Here is an 18846-nt window from a genome sequence, read left to right as displayed (position 1 = left end):
GGGGCAAAAGGGAGCAGTAAAAAAAAAAAAAAGCTTCAGCTCAGCCTCGTTTCCACGGGACAAAAAAGGGGGTCACACAGTAAAAAGAATCCCGACGCTGCACCTTCCTCCACGGCTCCATCCACGCCGTCCACGAAACACGTCCAACCCAATCCCCACCGTCCGTTCCTTTCACCAGCACGGCCACCTGCCCGCAACGCAGCCTCCCCGCCTCACGTGTCAGAGCCCATCCCGATCCGACGGCCCACGCGAGCTCTACGCCCCCGGAAGGCTGGCCTATCCTACGGCCTACGTCGCCCGGCCCTACCCCCATGCATCCGGAGCCGTTCCACCCTCACTGACAGGTCGGCCCCACCGGAGGATCCGCGACTCCTCCCCACGTCGATGGAGGCTACGCTTAGCCCATGACCACGTGGGCCCCACGGGTGGTGGGGCCCACCTGTCAGTGAGGTGGTGGGTGGACGGGTCGGTAAGTGAGGAGGAGAGAGAGGCGAGCATGAATTGGACGTGACCCTCTCTCCTCTCTCTCTCCCACTTCGTTCAAAGCGTGCGTGGTGTTCAGTTCATCTCTGTGCGAGAGAGAGAGAGAGAGAGAGAGAGAGAGAGAAGTGGTTGGGTTTTTGGCTTGTGGGTTTTGTGCAGGAGGAGGGGATTCGGATTCGGATTCGTCTCTCCGCGGCGATCGAAACCCTAGCGAGCGCATCCCGATGGTTTCCTGCTGCGAGCTGCTCGAATCGTGAGGTATGCGTGCTCGATGATCGTTTTCGTGTTGTTCGTGGCGAATTTTGGGGGTGATCGGTTGGCTCCGGTTTTTTGGGAGGGATTTTTGGGCGGAATGCTTGCGGTTTTTCGGGGAGGAGATTTTTCTGGGTGTGGTTGAGGAAGGTTCTGATCGATTGAGGTGAGGAGGCACAGCTTCGTCGGATGACCTCTTGGCTTCCTCCGTGGTTGGTTTCACGGTTCGTCTCCTCCTCACCGGAGAGGAGCGCTCGGAATCAGCCGGCGGTGGAGCAGCGGTGAGGTGGGCGACGCGTCGGCGGAGGCGCACTGGCGCCGAAATGTTTTGTGGCTCCGCGGCTTCCGCCATTGACGCGTTTCTCCACTTCCGGCTTCCGCGGCTCGTGTTCGACTCCCGACTTCACTGGCCTGCATTTTTCAGTTTAGATGAGCTGAGGGAAATAAGGATGTCGTAGACTCTTAATAATCGCATATCCACTTTCTGTGCACAAATGTGGCCATGTGGTGTGGCATGCCTGATTGCTTCGGCGAGCGGTTCTCCCTGTTAGACATCATGCACGGTGTTTCTTTTTTTTTTTTTCTGGTCGATGGCGTAAAAAAGCAAGTATAATATATTTTTCCATTTGAAGCGGTTTGGATCCTGATCCTGCAGTTTGGTAGTTTCCCTCAATTTTGGGATGTGTCGGGTGGATTTTGGTTCGTCCATTTGCAGATGTGCTGTTTCAAGTTCATCTGTAAACCGAGTCTGTAGCTTTCCGATGGAATGTTTATGCCATGCCATAATTTTTGCATGACAAATAGTAAGAAACTAGAGGCTGCACTAAAAAAACAAAGGAAAGAAACTAGAGGCTGATAGGAGAAGGCAGATTACCTTGTTCATATTCTTCATGGATATTGCGCTCTGGTGGAGAAGGCAGGTTAACTTGTTCATATTCTTCATGGATATTGCGCTCCGGAGGAACTAGATGAGCTTTTCTTCGTACTTACTAGGTGGGGTCCATGGGTGTAAGGTTGTTGCTTTCTATTTGCTATTTCTTTGGAAAGAAAATGATTGTTTGGATCATTTCATCCAACAATGAACTGCTAATGCCTTGAGCCTGTCTGTATAACCAATGGAGTGGTCAACTGGTCTCTGCTTTAAATTTATACTCCTGTTTGCAGCCAAGTGGGAACTTCTTGTATTCTGCATACTTGTAGTTTTAACTTTGACAGGCATAGCTACAGCCTATTAATTTAAGATATACTTACATGTTGCCACTTGTACTGTTTATAGTGCTTATTTGGATGAAATGCACTTCATTTTTGGCAGTTGTTAACTTTGCTATGAGAAAAAAAGAATCCTGTTTCTATAACAAACAATGTAGAACATTTAGTTTCATTCTGTAGTTAATTACTTTAATGAGGGTCTCATCATACAGCATTACTTTTGATTTATTGGTATTGTTTCAGCCAGAATAATTTGACTAAAGCAAAACATATGTTATAGAATATGCTACGGAAAGAGAAATAATTGTAAATTTCAATTACAGTGCTAAATAATATACTGTTTGGATGCTTAAACAGGTTTTATAAAAGGCATAAGAGTGAAGCAAGAATTTGCAATTGTAAACTCGAAGATATGACTGATAACGCTGAAGGCGAGAGTTCTGCTAATGTTGATTTGGTTTGTGCTTTATGTGATAATGGTGGTGAAATTGCAAGGTGCACGTCCTTTTCTTTGCTCTTGGATAATTTTTATATACAGCAAACAGATATAGTTCCTGCATTTAGAAATTCCTGAACCTTGCTCCCAACATTTATACTGGTCATTAAACATTTCTTGTCAAGTTATAGAAACTGTTTACAATTCTGGCTATGGATTTATTTCATTAATTCAAAGAGGTCTTATATTTTGGATTTTCTGTCTTTACAACTTAGTGTCCATCAGGGATTGAAATTTGGAGAATTTCGGCTGGATTTTTTCAATCCGTTGTGAATTTGGCCAAAATTTATTCAAATTCAGTCAAAACTTGTTTAAATTTTAAATACTTTCATACCAATATTTTCTGGAATTCCCGAAATTGCGGTCTTTTACGGAATAGTAAACACTGGTGTCCATTAGTCTGCAGAATTGGATTTAACTGCACCATACTTCGTAATTCTGATCTTGCAATAATGTATGTATACCAACAATTTCGTTCCTATACCTATATGTTGCCACTTACTAGTTATTCTTGTGCTATGGAATTGGCCACTTTACTGGCAACCTTGGTTTTTAATTCCTGTACAATGAACTACAGAAAATAAGGAGAAATAATTGATTTAATGGGTGAGTAAGATAGGTTATTCTACTTTGCGCTCACCTGGAATAATTTGTTGTCACCACCTATATGATCTGTTGTGCACCCTTTTGTTCGCTGAAACATAATTTGTATGTTTATCTTATCGATAGCACTATTGTGCTTGTAAGTGTGGTATATTATTCAATTAATCAGTAAAAATCCTCACGATTTTGTTTGAGTAAAGCATAAGCTATTGACACATGTATGCCAAGAGTAAAAAGTATACAACCTGAGAAAATGAGTAAAGTCCATCACCGGTCCCTAAACTTGTACCGCTGTGTCATCCCGGTCCCTAAACTCGCAAATCGACCGTTCAGGTCCTCAAACTTGTTCGACTGTGTCATCCCGGTCCCTAAACTTGCAGATCACTCGTTTAGGTCCTCCAACTTGTTTAGTTGTGTCACCCTGGTCCCTAAACAGGACGGCCTAAAAACTTTATATCAAAAAATAATTCATAACTTTTTCATGTGAACTCTAATGAAGACAAACTTTATATCAAAATTGTAGCCCTCGACACGACCTACAACTTTGTAGTTGAAAAGTTTTTTAATTAAAACTGTTTAGGGTCCCAAAATATTGTTGCATGTTTATAGATTTTGAAATTTTAATTTTAAAATTACATTTTGGGACAAAAAATGACTTAAAAATAAAAAAAAATCAACTACAAAGTTGTAGATCACGTAGAGGGCTACAAGTTTGATATAAAGTTTGTCTTCATTAGAGTTTACATGAAAAAGTTAAGGACGGCCTAAAAACTTTATATCAAAAAATAATTCATAACTTTTTCATGTGAACTCTAATGAAGACAAACTTTATATCAAAATTGTAGCCCTCGACACGACCTACAACTTTGTAGTTGAAAAGTTTTTTAATTAAAACTGTTTAGGGTCCCAAAATATTGTTGCATGTTTATAGATTTTGAAATTTTAATTTTAAAATTACATTTTGGGACAAAAAATGACTTAAAAATAAAAAAATTCAACTACAAAGTTGTAGATCGCGTAGAGGGCTACAAGTTTGATATAAAGTTTGTCTTCATTAGAGTTTACATGAAAAAGTTATGAATTATTTTTAAATATAAAGTCTTTAGACCGTCCTATTTGACCCAGATAATATTCAAATCCAAGTTTAGGGACTGGGGTGACACAACTGAACAAGTTGGAGGACCTAAACGAGTGATCTGTAAGTTTAGGGACCGGGATGACACAGTCGAACAAGTTTGAGGACCTGAACGGTCGATTTGCGAGTTTAGGGACCGGGATGACACAGCGGTATAAGTTTAGGGACCGGTGATGGACTTTACTCTGAGAAAATCTTATGTGCTGTGTAGCAAAACTTCTGGGTGTAGAGGAAGTTTTTTTTTGCTCAATTTTACAGCAGGATGTTTTGGATGGGAGCAAACATTACACATTCTTAGTGGCTAAAACTATTGTGCCATTGCGTCAATTTTTTTTAATTGCGTAAAAAAAAAACACTATTGTGCCAAGCAGCACTTTTGGAGAGGGCTGTTATGGAGCTCTTCAAGATGCATGAATGGAGATCTAGTATGGTTATGTGCGAGTTGAAATTTTGTATATCATATATTGGTATAGCTTCTTGTCTTAAATTTGTGAATCCCATTTGGTGTGGACGGTTTGTAGTGATTTACATTGACTTTGTGCAGCATTAGATGCAGTGGCCAGAATTAATAGAAAATTACACATTCTTTGTACTTCTCGTAAAATTTATGTGTTCTTTATTGATTGTATATTAGAGGCTTGAACCTCAACTATTGTCACTTGTTTGCTGTGAAAAATGCTCTGTGATGTATTCATTCATAACTTACCAATCGTGATGTGCATTTCTGCGACACTCTTGCAGCTGCGAAGGCAAGTGCCTCAGATCTTTTCATGCCATCAGGGATGCTGGTGAAGATTGTCAAACACTAGGCTACACTAGGCGTCAATTTGATGTATCTGTTCTGAATCTTCCACTCATGAATGATACCGTTTTTACTTCACATGTTTTACACATATTAGATGGTAACATTCACTTAGCTTTCCCATATTTACAGGCATTGAATCCTTTTTTGTGCAAGAATTGTGAGCTTGAAAAATATCAATGTTTTGCATGCATGAGGTTGGGTTCAGCTAAAACAGATACTCCTGAGGTTAATCTCTTTTAGCCCTTTTGTTATGGAATTCCAAGATTAGTAATTGATTGCACTCCTTCAAAATTATTCTATAAGTCTAATATGTGATTTATTCCTTCCTTTTAAAACTGTCTGAATTTCTTTTGATCTTCTGACCTGATAAATTGCTTTTATTTTTTAGGTATTTCCCTGTGCATCTGCGAATTGTGGTTATTTCTACCATGCTAAATGCGTTGCACAGTTACTCTTTACTGAAAATGAAGCCAAAGCATTGGAATATACAACAAAGATAGCCAGTGGGGTAAAATTTGCATGCCCACTGCACAAATGTGATGTTTGCAAGTATGGTGAAAACAAGGATGAAAAGGAGCTACAGTTTGCTGTGTGCCGACGGTGTCCCAAGGCATATCATAGAAGATGCTTGCCAAGGCAAGGATTTCTCTCTTTTTCATATTTTGCAGGAAGTGGATTACTAATGCATATTCTTTATGAGTTGATCATGAATGCATTCTTTGTGAGTTGATATTTATTTAACTTTATTCTTAAACTAATACATGCAAATCTATACATAGGAAAATCGCCTTTGATGACTTCGTTGACAATGGTGTATTTCATTTCCAAAGGGCGTGGGAGGGCCTTCTTCCCAATAACCGAATATTAATATTTTGCCTGTATGATTTCTCAGTTTTTTTTTATAAAATTGTTGCATTTGTTATTCAAGTCCACAAATTTCTGACTAAATCTTGTAATTTTTGCATAGGAAACATGATATTGATCCTAAACTTAGAACACCGACAAGAGATCATATTAAATTTCCTGATAATCCTGCTGTCACGAGAAAGCCCTTCGATGTAAATGGAATGAACAAGAAGGTGGTTAAGATACGGCTTCTTGAGGATTGTCCACCTGCCCCATTGTCCAGTGACAAAAAATCATTTGGTACAGTCAACCGTTTTTCCTCAAGTGATGTGATAACCAAAAAGAGGAAAGTGCTTGTGTCTGGAGGTACAAAACATTGTGCTCTTAGTGCTGTGGCTAGGGAAAAAACATCAGTTCCGTCATTTATCCCCTTGAGCTCATTCCCTGTTATTGATAAAAGCACTGAGAGGAGGTAAATCTTGCGCACTTCTACTGTTAATTGTTTTCCTCTTTCTTTCAGTTCTCATTGTTTCCTTTTGTTATGCAATCAACTTTGACTGCAAAAGTGAAAACCAAATGTTTGTTCCGCATAAAAACAACTCTAGTAAAGCTGTTGAAACTAAAAATTATACAGTTATAATTTGGGAGTGGCTATGGTACATGTGTAGTTAGTTTTATGCAATCTTGTAAACTTATCACATAATCCACTGATCATCCTACGAGTGGGAATGGTAGGAAGCAGAAGCAATATTTTAGGAGGGAAAACGAATCTTTGGTGGAAAATTTTACCATGTACCATAGCTACTCCTTTTATGTTTTGCTGTTCAACTATGTTTGAAAAAAAAATAAACTGCAATTTTTTGGATTGGTGTACCAGCAGTGAGTGCCAAGTTTATTTTGCTTAACTGCTTTGGGGTTTATTTACACTCTGTTGTAAAGGTACTGACTACTGAATCACATTGAGAAAAGTTGAAGAGGTAAACAGAATACAGAAATTTATTACAAATCATATGGGGACACCTGGAATTTCCGACAAGATTAGCATCCATTGTGGATGATTAAATGGTTGTATTCAAATTTGTTGGATTTCTGGCTGCTAACAAAGAATTCAGAAATGATTTGTTCCATGGTTTATTCAACAGACAAAATTTCATTGTACATGCAGTTTGCATGATACCCTTTAAAATGTCTGTTGAAGCTGAACTTAGGTGATGTTGTGTTTTTATTTACTGCAATCCGCAAAAGCTGAGATTATCCTTTAATTCAGGATTCATGAGTTCGCACAGAAAGTGTCATCTGATATAACCATTGAGGATATACAAAAAAAGCTAGTGGTTCCATCTACACACACACCGGTTTCGAAGAATACTGATAAGATTACATTGGGAATGGTGCAAAGATCTGTTGAGGTACTCTTCTGCGCTTCCTTAAAAGAAATGCCATGAATTTGGTTGATTCTTACATATTGTCCTTGCAGGCTATAAATGCTGCTCTGCATATGTTAGAAAATGGTGCATCCATAGAAGATGTCAAATCTGTATGTGCACCTAGTGATCTTTTCCAACTTGCAAGGTGGAAGGTACATGAATATATTGAAAACACACTTCCTTGCTGTAACAATGGTTTACTGCTGAATATTATGAACTCCTGTGTCTCATTCTTATATGTAATAGGCCTTATAGTTTGTTTCTCTTTATGCACAATGAGAATGGTCAACATCACACCAGATAATAGAAAAATTCCTATGATTCTAACATGCTTGTAATTGCTTATGATTGTGTGGAGTGATATATGCTAAAAGCAAGTTTGTAGTCTGTATAGAAATAACAAAACCTCTTCTATCCATGATATCATGAGCTATTGTCTGCAGAATAAACTGAATATATATCTTGCACCATTTCTTCATGGCATGCGCTACACATCTTATGGGCGCCACTTCACCAAACTGGACAAACTCGAGCAGGTTGGTATGCAGATCAGTAATACTGTGGGTTGGTTATTTTGCTGTACTGATCTATCATCCTTTTAATTTTCCTTTGGAAGAATAACATTTTGATTTCGGAAGTTATAAATATTATTTTTAAATGTTAACCCAAAACAGTCTTGTCATGAAATAAATATTCTTGCGAACGGGTCTGTAGCCAGTGGCCACAACACTCTAGTAGCACCTACCAGCGTCTAGTTCAACTCCCCTTGGGAGCAAGTTTTCAGGGTTGGTTTTAAAAAGGACACTCGCTGGCCCCTCGGTTAAAACACGTGTTAGAAAACAACCTGTGGGCAAGCCCTCGTGTACGGGACAGGGGCCTCAAAGCACAGATTAAGGCCCGAACCATGGGGGGCAGGTCCTCGTGTCAAGGGACCAGGGTTCATGGCCTTTCTTGGCTGGCTTTGGCTGCTGAGGCTTCTTCGTGAAAAAGCCGTGGGGGTGGTCTTTCCCCCACCGGTCAAGTTTCTTTTAAATGGATATTCTTGCCAATTCTTTGCTCATTATCGTCAGTTTTAACAAAGTTGTACTTGATTTTGTAATTGGAAAAAGAAATCTATATCTCGTCCTTCAACTCTTGTTCAGTTTACTCTTCATTACTCAACTATAAATTGTTTGAGGTTCTGCATGAATTAAATTGTTTCGTGATGAATACTTGGAAAAACAATGTTCCAATTATCAAATAGCCCTGCAAATATTACTTGTGAATCCAAAGTTCCAGACAATTACTGTGTCAATGAGGTTTATGTTTGGACCTCTGCACATTCATATGCAGTGGTACACATCACTTGTCAAATATTTTAATTACCACTCCCTTTGTCTCAAGATGGAGAGATGATCATCATTTCATAGAAGGAACTGTTTGGCCTCCCGCTGTTTAGAGAAGAAGTTGCCATGATTAAAATTAAGCAAGAACAAATTATGCTACCCCTCTACCATTCCTTGGCATGTACCATTTTTCTGTATTTTTATGTGCTGAGAGTTAAACGTGGACAAATGAATCAAACACATTTTTTTTTAAATCTTATTCAAGTGTCAATCTTGTCTTGTGATTTGCTTGCATAAATATGTCCACTGCACCAATAAACAAAAGTAGGAATTTGTTTCATTTGGTATTACCAATGGAAATTTCTAGAGATCTATATCCTTTTGCTACTTTTTACCACTTGTGAATTCAATTGTGATGAATGAAAACCAAACTTCACATTTCAATTTTCATAACCACTGTTGTTTGATTTCATGCCCTGTTTTTATTAGCACTGAAAAATAGTGGTTATTCTTACCTCGGGGTTATTGTTATGCTTAACTATTATATACTCTAGTTTCTACCTTCTTCTGATGCTGTTTTTAGTACTGACATAACAATGTTTAAATTATGCAGATTGTAGATAGGCTACAATGGTATATTGAAAGTGGTGATACGGTACATGTTTGTTCTGCTTTGTTATGTAAATCTGGTCATCATGAATGTGCATAAGTGATGCAACATACAGGTTTCAATGTGCTTGCTTTTTGTGTCATGCATCTGCATAAATTCTGGTGTTCGATTGTAGCGATATTGTATCGATGCTTTATCCTTGCCAAGCTTAGATATCCAGGTTCAAATGAAGTAAATTAGCTCGAGCAGTTGTTTATTTGTACTGGGAGTCTGGGAAGAGCCTGCTGGCTCTCAAAAACTAACACGGAGATATATTTTCATTTATTCGTGCTAATCTTGCTCTATGGATTTTGATATTATGCCGAGTCATGACAATGGATAACCTCAATGTCCTAATTTCGATACTATGCAAACAATTACCCTAGCTGCTTAGCATAGATACTAAATGATTGCAATAATGTAATAGTAGGATTTATGTGTCACCGTCTGCTCGATCTGTCAAGTGTTTAATGTCACTTGCTTTATACCCTTGGATTAACCTCTCAAATCTTCATACTGTGTTTCAAGAGAAGTAGATGATGGCAGATTTTCTATTTTATTGATGTCTTGATTTGACTCTTTGTAATCGTGCTTGCAATGCTGTTGATCTACCAACTTAATGCTATGTTTAGTTTTCCATCTGATATTGATTGTACCAATTTTTTTGGGTTCATAATAAAAATAGAAGACCTTTACACATGATCTAGATGTGCCACTTCTAACAATTCACTACACATTCCTTTTCCTGTCTGTTTTAGGTTGTTGACTTTTGCTGTGGCTCAAATGATTTTAGCTTATTATTGAAGGAAAAGCTTGAAGCTTCTGAAAAAAGTTGCTTCTATAAAAATTTTGATCTCATTCAACCAAAGGTGGGGGTAATATATGATGTTTTTTTTTTTAATATTGAACAAGTTACCATGCATGAAATAGATACGTTCAGTAAGATGGAAATACCGGGGAGATTAAAAGGGTAAAAGCTACATATATGAGGGCCTAGTCATGCACATGATAAATATTTTTGTCACACCCTATCCTGTGTTGAAGCTGAGACAACATACCTCTTTCCCTAGAATGACTTCAATTTTGAGAGACGAGACTGGATGACCGTTCAACCAGATGAATTGCCCACAGGATGTCGATTGGTATACTCACAACCCAGCCATTCATTTTATTTGTTCTCACAGATTGTCCTAGTCAAATTCTCAGTTTTCTCTACTTGATATTTGCTATTTCCCTCAGATCATGGGATTGAATCCTCCGTTTGGGTTTAAAGCTTCTCTTGCTAATCAATTCATTAATAAAGCCCTCACTTTCAAGCCCAAGCTGATCATACTCATTGTTCCCAAGGAAACTGAAAGGTACTGTCCCACTCTCCATATATACTTGTGGCTGTCATTGATTGTTAACACAGCTCCATTTTTTAATGTCTGGTAGGCTGGACAGGAAATACCCACCATATGAGCTAATATGGGAGGATTCTCATCAGCTTGCAGGAAAGGTACGATAGTACTCTCCTTGGTACAGTTGCATGTTATCCTTTACATGGTGTTGCAAAATTCCGTTCTGACTGTTTCTTTGGAAAACTGTAGTCGTTCTATTTGCCTGGGTCGCTTGATGCTGATAACAAGGTTATGGAACAATGGAATATGTCACCACCTCCTCTTTCTCTATGGAGCCGTAGTGATTGGGCTCGGAAACACAAGGAAATAGCTAAAACAATGGGGCACATCAGTAAAAATGTGTGGTACTTAGATGATACTCAAAGGTCTGTTGTAAACACAGGGCATGCACAAATGGCTAATGAGGGGGATGATGACCTTGACAACAAAGAAAGACAAGAAGAGGCACCACTAAATGCCTCTGTTATAGATCAGTTGTTGTCTGACACATACCATGATCCTACTAGCTCGCCAGGGGACTACTGGACAGATACCAATGGAAGATCACGGCAGCCTTGCAACTACGAGGGAAGAAATGATCCAACCCATGAATATCATGCAGGCATGGGTTGTGGATCTGACATGAGCATTTCATCATCTGACAAGAGCGATTGTGAAAAACAAACCGAAACTATGTCAAACTCAGAGCATGGGCATACTGGTTCAGAAGCCCACGATCATGTTGGAAGTGCACCTGTGGAACAACCAACTGGTTTTGCGGATTGTGATGAGGTGACATCAGCTGGCATTGAGTACCATAGCCTGGAAAATTCACCACTCACAGAGAGACCTGCAGATGCAGCTGGAGTTCAATACAAGATGCTGGAAGACACACCACCTCCTCTGGATGAACTCGTACCTGGCTTTTCTGTGCAGCCGATCGTTTCACTTCCTGGAGGAGGCAGGCTTTCAGCTGGGTTGCAATATCAAAGGCTGGAAGACACACTGTCCAGAGGGACACCTGAAGCTGGTGCTGGTTGCAGACAGCTGGAAGATTCACTACCTGCACCCCCTGCTGCTTCTGAGGTCGATGCAGTGGTTGCAAAATATCTGCCACAGACAACGAGTGATCTCCCTGCATTACCGTTCGTTCCTGCTCCAAGAATTCCCTTCCCTGGACTCCAGTTCGCCCCAAGAAATGACTTGTGGCAAGGATGGTACCCACCTCCAGAATTTCTGTCCAGAGGCATGGACCATCCGCCTTTCATGCACGGCTCCTCTGGTTGGCTCGACGACTAGAGGAGTGAGACATTAACCCAAGCCCTAGTAAAGATTACTGACAGCCGCTGTTAGCAAAGACCCACTTGTGCAGTTGTGCTTCAACCTGGCGAGGAAGGTGAAAAGGTGAAAACACCAGACTTGGTTCTTCTCTTGTCACGAGCCACCGTGTAGAGTGTGTAGAGTACAGCTACTTGTGCTGTGCCTCGGCCTATCTTTTCAAGGTGCGAGCTTGTTTTGTTCTACGGCCTGCTTTTAGAATACGCTGAGGCTACATGCTACTACCAATTTTCTGGACAGGAAACTTCCAAAACTCTCCTTGCCAATCCACGCCTGTTGATGTACTAGGACGTATTTTGCCTCTTTCCTTGTTGGTTGGTTGGTTGGTTGCACTCTGATGATGTGTGTGTGTGTTTTTTTTTTGGGTCATGGTGGTGGATTGGTGCGCTGCGCCCCTTGTATTTCTCCACAGTTGCCGTTTTGTCTCTAAGCCTAAGGTGATGCTGCTGGCCGGTTTGGGAGTTGGGACGGCGACAACGCAACGCTGCTACTGCTATACTTGCTGTAGTATGGCATGGACGGGAGGGAGACGGAGGTTGGCGTCGGGATTGGGAGGAATCGGAATGGAAGCTGTGTGTCCATCGAGTCATGGACCATCATGTTTGTGTAGCCGCGGGGGCATTATCGGTGGAAGAGCCGGGCCGATGTCGCGGGATTCGGTCCCGCCAACGTCCGACCGGTGGGCCCGATCCCCCGCACGTGCGACCTCCGTATGGGCAATTGCAATTCATGGCGCGCGAAATGACCTTCCTGCCCCTCCTCCTTACTGACCTCAACGCCTGCGAGCGAATTCGCGTCGCGATTGAACCAACCGACTGAGAGTCTGAGAGAGTGAGGGGGGCCTGCGACGGTGGGCCTACCACCGGTGGTGGGCCCGGGGTGCACGTGATGCGGCAGGGCCGGGAGGGGAGTGAAGCCATGAAGTGGCGGCCCCGGCGGTGGTGGTGGTCAAAGTGGTGCCCCCGTTGTTGCTCTGTACACCGCTTTGTGCCGCGGTGCATGGTGGCCCATGGCCTTGCCCTTTCCCTACCTTTCTCATCTCCTCAATCCTCATCTTATTTGGACTATTATACTCCTATCAATAAATATAGACATTTGTAAGTTGTTTAGTAGAGATGTTTGCTTTTTTAAAACAAAGGATAAATGGGGTGGGTGGTTAATGGTAAGGTAAGACGAAATTCAAATAAGAGGTGATTGATGAATAAGTTTTACTTTGGAATGCTTATATATTTGTGAACGAACTTTAGATACTTCGAATACTTATATCTATGAATAGAGGGAGTAGCTTTCTCGGTTTGGTTTGGTCCTATTTCTTCCTCACACACGTAGCCAGATTCTACTCCTTCTCTCTATGCCAAAAATTATTTTGCTTATGTTGGTATCCGTGAAAGGGCATATAGCCTAGTGGTTGCAATGAGCTGAATAACACTCCAAGGTCCCGAGTTAAAATCTCCATAGGAGCGAATTTCGGATTGGGTTATTTGAGGACTAAGTTTCTTATTCAATAGGCTAAGTTCCTAATTTAAAAAAGACTGCATATATCTGGTTGGGCCCAACCCGTCTCTCTGCATGCTCTACTCACAGCCAATTTGAAACTGCATGCATGCATCATTAACAGGGCTAATCTCGGGAGAAACAGAACAAATTTGAACATGCGCCTTCTATTGTGGGACACCGGTAGAAATATTTAGCGCCCTCTAAACTGGGACGGAGGGAGTATTTATTTTCCACGGGGACATCTCACTGTTCCATTTCTTCTCATGGTGATATCTCACGCGATCTGCTTTTGCTTCCTTATCCATAAAAATAATGTGAGATAACAACACGAGGGAACAATATTTCCATGCACCTAGTTTCGCTATAAGAGGGCGAATATGGTGAGGTAGGCCCTAGTTAGCTGTTCATGTGAGGAATCTTTATTGTATTTTATCCTCTATAATTTATATTTTCTCTGAGACATTTAGAAATAAACATTGTAAGTAAAGGTACCATTTCAATGTTTTTTCCCTACTAGGTTATGTGCTCTTTAGACCGTTGGATCACCTATTATATATGACAACTCTAATAGTGGACCATTGGATCTCAAGTACCTACGGCAACCCTAATATATAAAGCACTACCAAGTTGCCTTCTCTCTATTCCCTCGTCGCTGTTTTGACTATTCATCCACGTCATTGCACCATCACCAACCTAGCCCACCTATGAGCCTTCTCCATGGATCACTCTTAGATCTAGCTTTTTGCGGTCTTCGATTATGGATGAAGAAAATAGGTTGCAACTACCAGTGATTTCATCACCCAATGTTTTGGTGAAAATCAGGTACTACCTCCGTTATATGTTATAAGACTTTCTAGCATTGCCCACATTCATATAGATGTTAATGAATCTAGACACATATATATCTAGATTCATTAATATATATATGAATGTGGATGATGCTAGAAAGTCTTATAATATAAAACGGAGGAAGTGCATTTTTTTACTAGGTTATCCCTTCTTTGCAAGTTTATATTTTACAATTACAAGGAAAGTGCACATGCACAAACATCACCACATGTACATGTGGAATCGCAACGTGTTACCACATATCAACATATGAATCGTACCCTACTACTGCTTATTGGAGCTAGGATAAAAATCTAGAGGTGATTTTGAATATTGTTATTTTTGTTGTCTGGCTATCATGATCGCTAGAAAACAAGTACAAAAGCTAGCTAATTAAAATTATTCTTTTAAGAAATCAAACCTAAAATTCAAAATCGACTCAAACCCAAGACAAGCATGGCCAACTATTATTTCTTACAGTTCTAGGCTTCCAACATGATTAGAACTGCAGGCTTGCAATCTAGAGGAAATGTTTGATTTTTTTTAATGGAAAACCAAATGATTAGATTTACTTTTAAACACACTCATATATCTTACAAAAATAGGGATTTGCTATTGCTTGTGTTCCACATGAAAAGGTGCTGGTCAACAGCACATGCATACACATATTGTTCAACTCTCTTCTCAAACAGAGATTTGAATGGCAAAACAGAAGTCACCCCTGCTAACTGGCAAGCCTAAAAAAACCCTTCTCTTAGAAACTCACTGTGTGAAAGATGGAATTGATCCCACGTGAGATTGGAGAAAAAAGACGGTGTTCTTTCACTTTTGGACCCCTACACTTCTGCTTTGATCAGCAAGCCAAAGCCTTATAACTCGTTCTCTTGGTCAGCTCCTTATGGGAACAATCTTCTCCCTTATCTCTCCTAAAAGGCTTTGATTTTCTGCATCATAGTCTAGAATTAGAGCGAGCTCATTGGTAGTCATTGCATTTGTGTATGGTCTGGTTATCTGACAAATTACTAAAGTCTAAAGGCAACTGATTTCTTTTCTTATAGTTGTAGCAATGTTTTCTTCTTTGGTTATTTGACAAATAACAATAGATTTAAACCATTTTGCGAGTAGTTATAATTTTCGCATTATGTGAAAGACAAACATACACATGCAAATGCAAGTTGTCACTTGTTCGTTACTAAATAATATAAAAAAGTTCCTTATGTACAATTTTTATGCATTTTATATTTGTCCCCTCCAATCAATTAACCTCCATATCTCTAGCAATCTGCTAAATTATACTTCCACTGCTTTGTATTTTGGAAATATGTCGCATTAGATGTTTCATATATCCATTCACATTTCCTTTATATGACAACATTATAGTATCTGGGTTTGTACAACAATAATATAGAGCGGGGTTTTCTCTTGTACCTAGAAAAAACAACATTGCAGTATTGTTCATCTAGATTTCATTTTTCTTCTTGAATTGTTGATAGTGGTAAAGTGTAACAGAGGTAAACATCCAATAGTTTTTACACCCTTTTAGAAAAAGATACAGTAGAGGGCTCCATAAAACCTTATTTTTTTTATGGTATGGTTAGTGAACATGAGCTGATAGCTGTCCACATGGACTGCGGCCACAGATGATCCTGATGTGTAAACTCATGCTACTGCTAAGCTAGGTTGTGTGTGCTTAAAAACCTCTAGTATTCTAACCAAAAATACATTTACATCTAGGTGCAGAGAGAAACCTCCCTCCCTCCACTCTCTCTCTCTCTCTCTCTAACCCACACGCTTGTGCTTTGTGCAAGTAGCACCAGTTCATTGGGACATATGAAGAAGGAAGAGGAGGATGCCAATGCCACCATCTCCTTCAACCTGCCTTCCCTTCCTCACCATGCTTCCCTGCTCCTCCTCGTCTCCGGGAGGCCATTCCGGTGACCTCGTCGTTGCCGCCGCCGCCGCCGCCGGTCGTCTTCTCTCAGTAGTTCTTCTGCAGAGCCAAGGCATGGAGGCCGCCATGCGAGCTTAGCTCAACAAAATGGAGGAGATCGAGTTTTGGTGAAGAAGAAACCGTTCCATGGTACTGATCATATGATGGTATGCAGGAAGGCCAGGCATTTTTTTTCTCTCTCTGAATTAATTCAAATCCTCTCTTTTTTCTTTCTTTTTCTTTTCTGCTTTCCTCTCCTTGGCACCTGTTGCCGTTCTTGCTGCTTTAATTAGCTTGCTGAGACTGTCTTTTAGCTCGTTTGATTATGATGTAAGGCCATTGGTCTTATCACCAGAAATTGAGATGGTCCTGAAGATTTCATATATATGACTATATATATGTATAAAGTCACCTTTTAATTAGTATGGAGCTCAAGTGCAATATTACAGCTTTATAATTTAATCATTTGCTTCTGCATTTGAGATGTTATTGTAATGTTCTTCAAGGAAGAATCATCCATGAGACCATGAGCATACATGTGAATCATACACGTCTCTATCTACTCTAGAATCTAGATTATTCCCTGGTTCTGGAGTGCAATGCAGTTACTGTTTACTAACATAAGTACTGAAATATATTATGAATTTTCTCTCTCTAGTCTCTATGCAGTAGTTTCCAGTAACCATATTATGTCAGTCTAGAGTAAAATCTTCAAGAAACTTAGTCCTGCATATAATTTTGCAATGCAAAATTGATATCTCCTGTCATTGCAAAGAATCATTGAGCAAACGTTATGCTCATAGCCTTTTTGTCTTTTAGGTGCCTTTAGCGTGTGGTTTTGAGACTCTTGATCACTCTTGACTAATGGACCAGTCATGCACTTTGTGTTCTGTTGTGACATAGCTTCTATGATTGAGAAGTGGTTGTTGAGAACTACTAATAGTTTTTTTTAGCTAGCTTATATACATTTGATTGTTTTGTCATTTATTTCTACTGGTTTTTATACACACTTGCATTTTGTCATTTTTTTCTTGTAGTTTGGTTTAATATGCTGGTGATGTACAGCTAGCCTCCTTCTACACATCTACTTGTTTGTGCCCTAACAACCACCACCAAGGACACTTCTCATAAATATTTGTTTTCTCTCTTATGTTGCATCACATCCTTGTCCATAACCTGTTGACACCACAACTGTTCAAAGCTTCCCTTTTCCTGTTACTCCCCTGTAAGCTCTTTTTGACTGGTCAAGCCACTTAATTAGCTTACCAGACTTACAATTTAGAGTTTGTTTTGCTAGTGTTTTCGACTTTAGAGGATAAACAAGGTCAATATCCTTAACTTTTTATGGTCCTCCTCATGTATCAAACCTTTCTCTATGCATAGTAAATTTGCAGTAGTACAGACAATTGCAGCCACTACATATGTGTTTTCAAAGTACTCCCCATTTTAGGGGATAAAGATAATAATATCTTAGTTCGAATTATTTTTTCTTGGCTGCACACGCACACTATATATACTCATGCACAAACACACACACCTATAAGTGCGCTTTCAAACACACGCCTACTGTATCTGTAGCTTTACTAAATTCTTATCGAAGCCTACTCACCATATGCGTAATATATGTGGACACCAAACTTTATACGTTGATTAGTAGAGTTGTTAACCCTGATGACTGAAGTCATGTACCCCTAACACATCATCATATTATCTATGCTTCCTTTGAACCCACGAAAAAAACTTAAGCACTCATATGTAAATAACTGAATTGCTAATTTGAATTCCCAAATAACATTAAATGTGTCTGTTTTTCATTGTAAATGAATCAATTATTTGGAAACTCAACTAACTTGCATGGAAAAAAACGTCTTCCCTTAACTCCTTATGAACTTCGCACCGTCTTGTGGGAGTCGTTAAAAAAAAAAAGAAACATTGAATAATTTTTATAATGGAAAAAATTAACCAGCAATCTCTTACAAAGTTACTGTAGAAATTCTGTAAAATTCCTATGGCTACAGCGCTGTGTGCTCCGTTCACAGCGCCACGGCAACATCGCTCGAGGAATTAATCCATTTTAAGAAATGGACACGAATCCAAGAATTTACCGTCCTCGGGATTCACACTCTCCCCGACCAAGCGTATGACGAGAAATATACAAAGGGTAGAGCAATATGCAGCACGAAACGTGGATCACTATTAATTACTAATTAAGGCGCGGCATTAGCGTCGCTATCTTCATCACCTTTGTTTAGTCCATATATACGAGATACTGCCTGTGTTCTTGAGCTGCTGGTTTTGACTTTTGGATCTGATGCTGGCTACCTACTTACTGCAAAAGTTTACCTGCCAATGTGAGAAATTGGCGACCTAAGGGGTTGAAAATTTTTAAGACCTATAGCTGCTGGTAGCATCTACTAGTGTTTACACTTGCACTTTTTAAGAGTTTTTTTTAGCCAAATATGTTCCATTGATCTGCATTTTGTCATAGTTAAAGTCGGAGATAGTGGTGGATCATATCGATAGCTAGGACTTCATGGGGATGTTTTAAGGAGCTTTAAGATTATTAGAAGCAACTAGTGAGAATTTATAGAGTAAGATCTGGATAAGCTGAAAAAATGTTTTCTGGTTTCTAATTCATTATCAG

The 18846-nt window shown here is 39.9% G+C and overlaps 1 protein-coding gene across 2 annotated transcripts; it reads left to right on the top strand.

Annotated features, from left to right (window-relative positions):
- Window positions 1-493: 493 nt before the first annotated feature.
- On the top strand, window positions 494-12337 carry LOC127782346 (protein ENHANCED DOWNY MILDEW 2-like). Of its 2 annotated transcripts, XM_052309515.1 has the most exons (16): window positions 494-741; window positions 2302-2439; window positions 4920-5010; window positions 5113-5208; window positions 5372-5619; window positions 5763-5861; window positions 5951-6301; window positions 7097-7238; window positions 7307-7408; window positions 7700-7792; window positions 9195-9236; window positions 9989-10099; window positions 10301-10372; window positions 10470-10588; window positions 10665-10728; window positions 10820-12337. In XM_052309515.1, the coding sequence occupies exons 2-16, from the start codon at window positions 2357-2359 to the stop codon at window positions 11906-11908; spliced, it is 2802 nt and encodes a 933-aa protein (XP_052165475.1). In that variant the 5' UTR covers window positions 494-741; window positions 2302-2356; the 3' UTR covers window positions 11909-12337. The 2 variants fall into 2 exon arrangements, with proteins under 2 accessions (XP_052165475.1, XP_052165476.1); XM_052309516.1 differs by lacking the exon at window positions 9989-10099.
- The last annotated feature ends 6509 nt before the right edge of the window (window positions 12338-18846 follow it).

The sequence above is a fragment of the Oryza glaberrima genome, chromosome 8, assembly GCF_000147395.1.
Source record: "Oryza glaberrima chromosome 8, OglaRS2, whole genome shotgun sequence".
Taxonomy (NCBI): domain Eukaryota; kingdom Viridiplantae; phylum Streptophyta; class Magnoliopsida; order Poales; family Poaceae; genus Oryza; species Oryza glaberrima.
The sequence above is the reverse complement of the archived record's forward strand: the minus strand, read 5'-3'. Positions and strand labels throughout refer to the sequence as shown.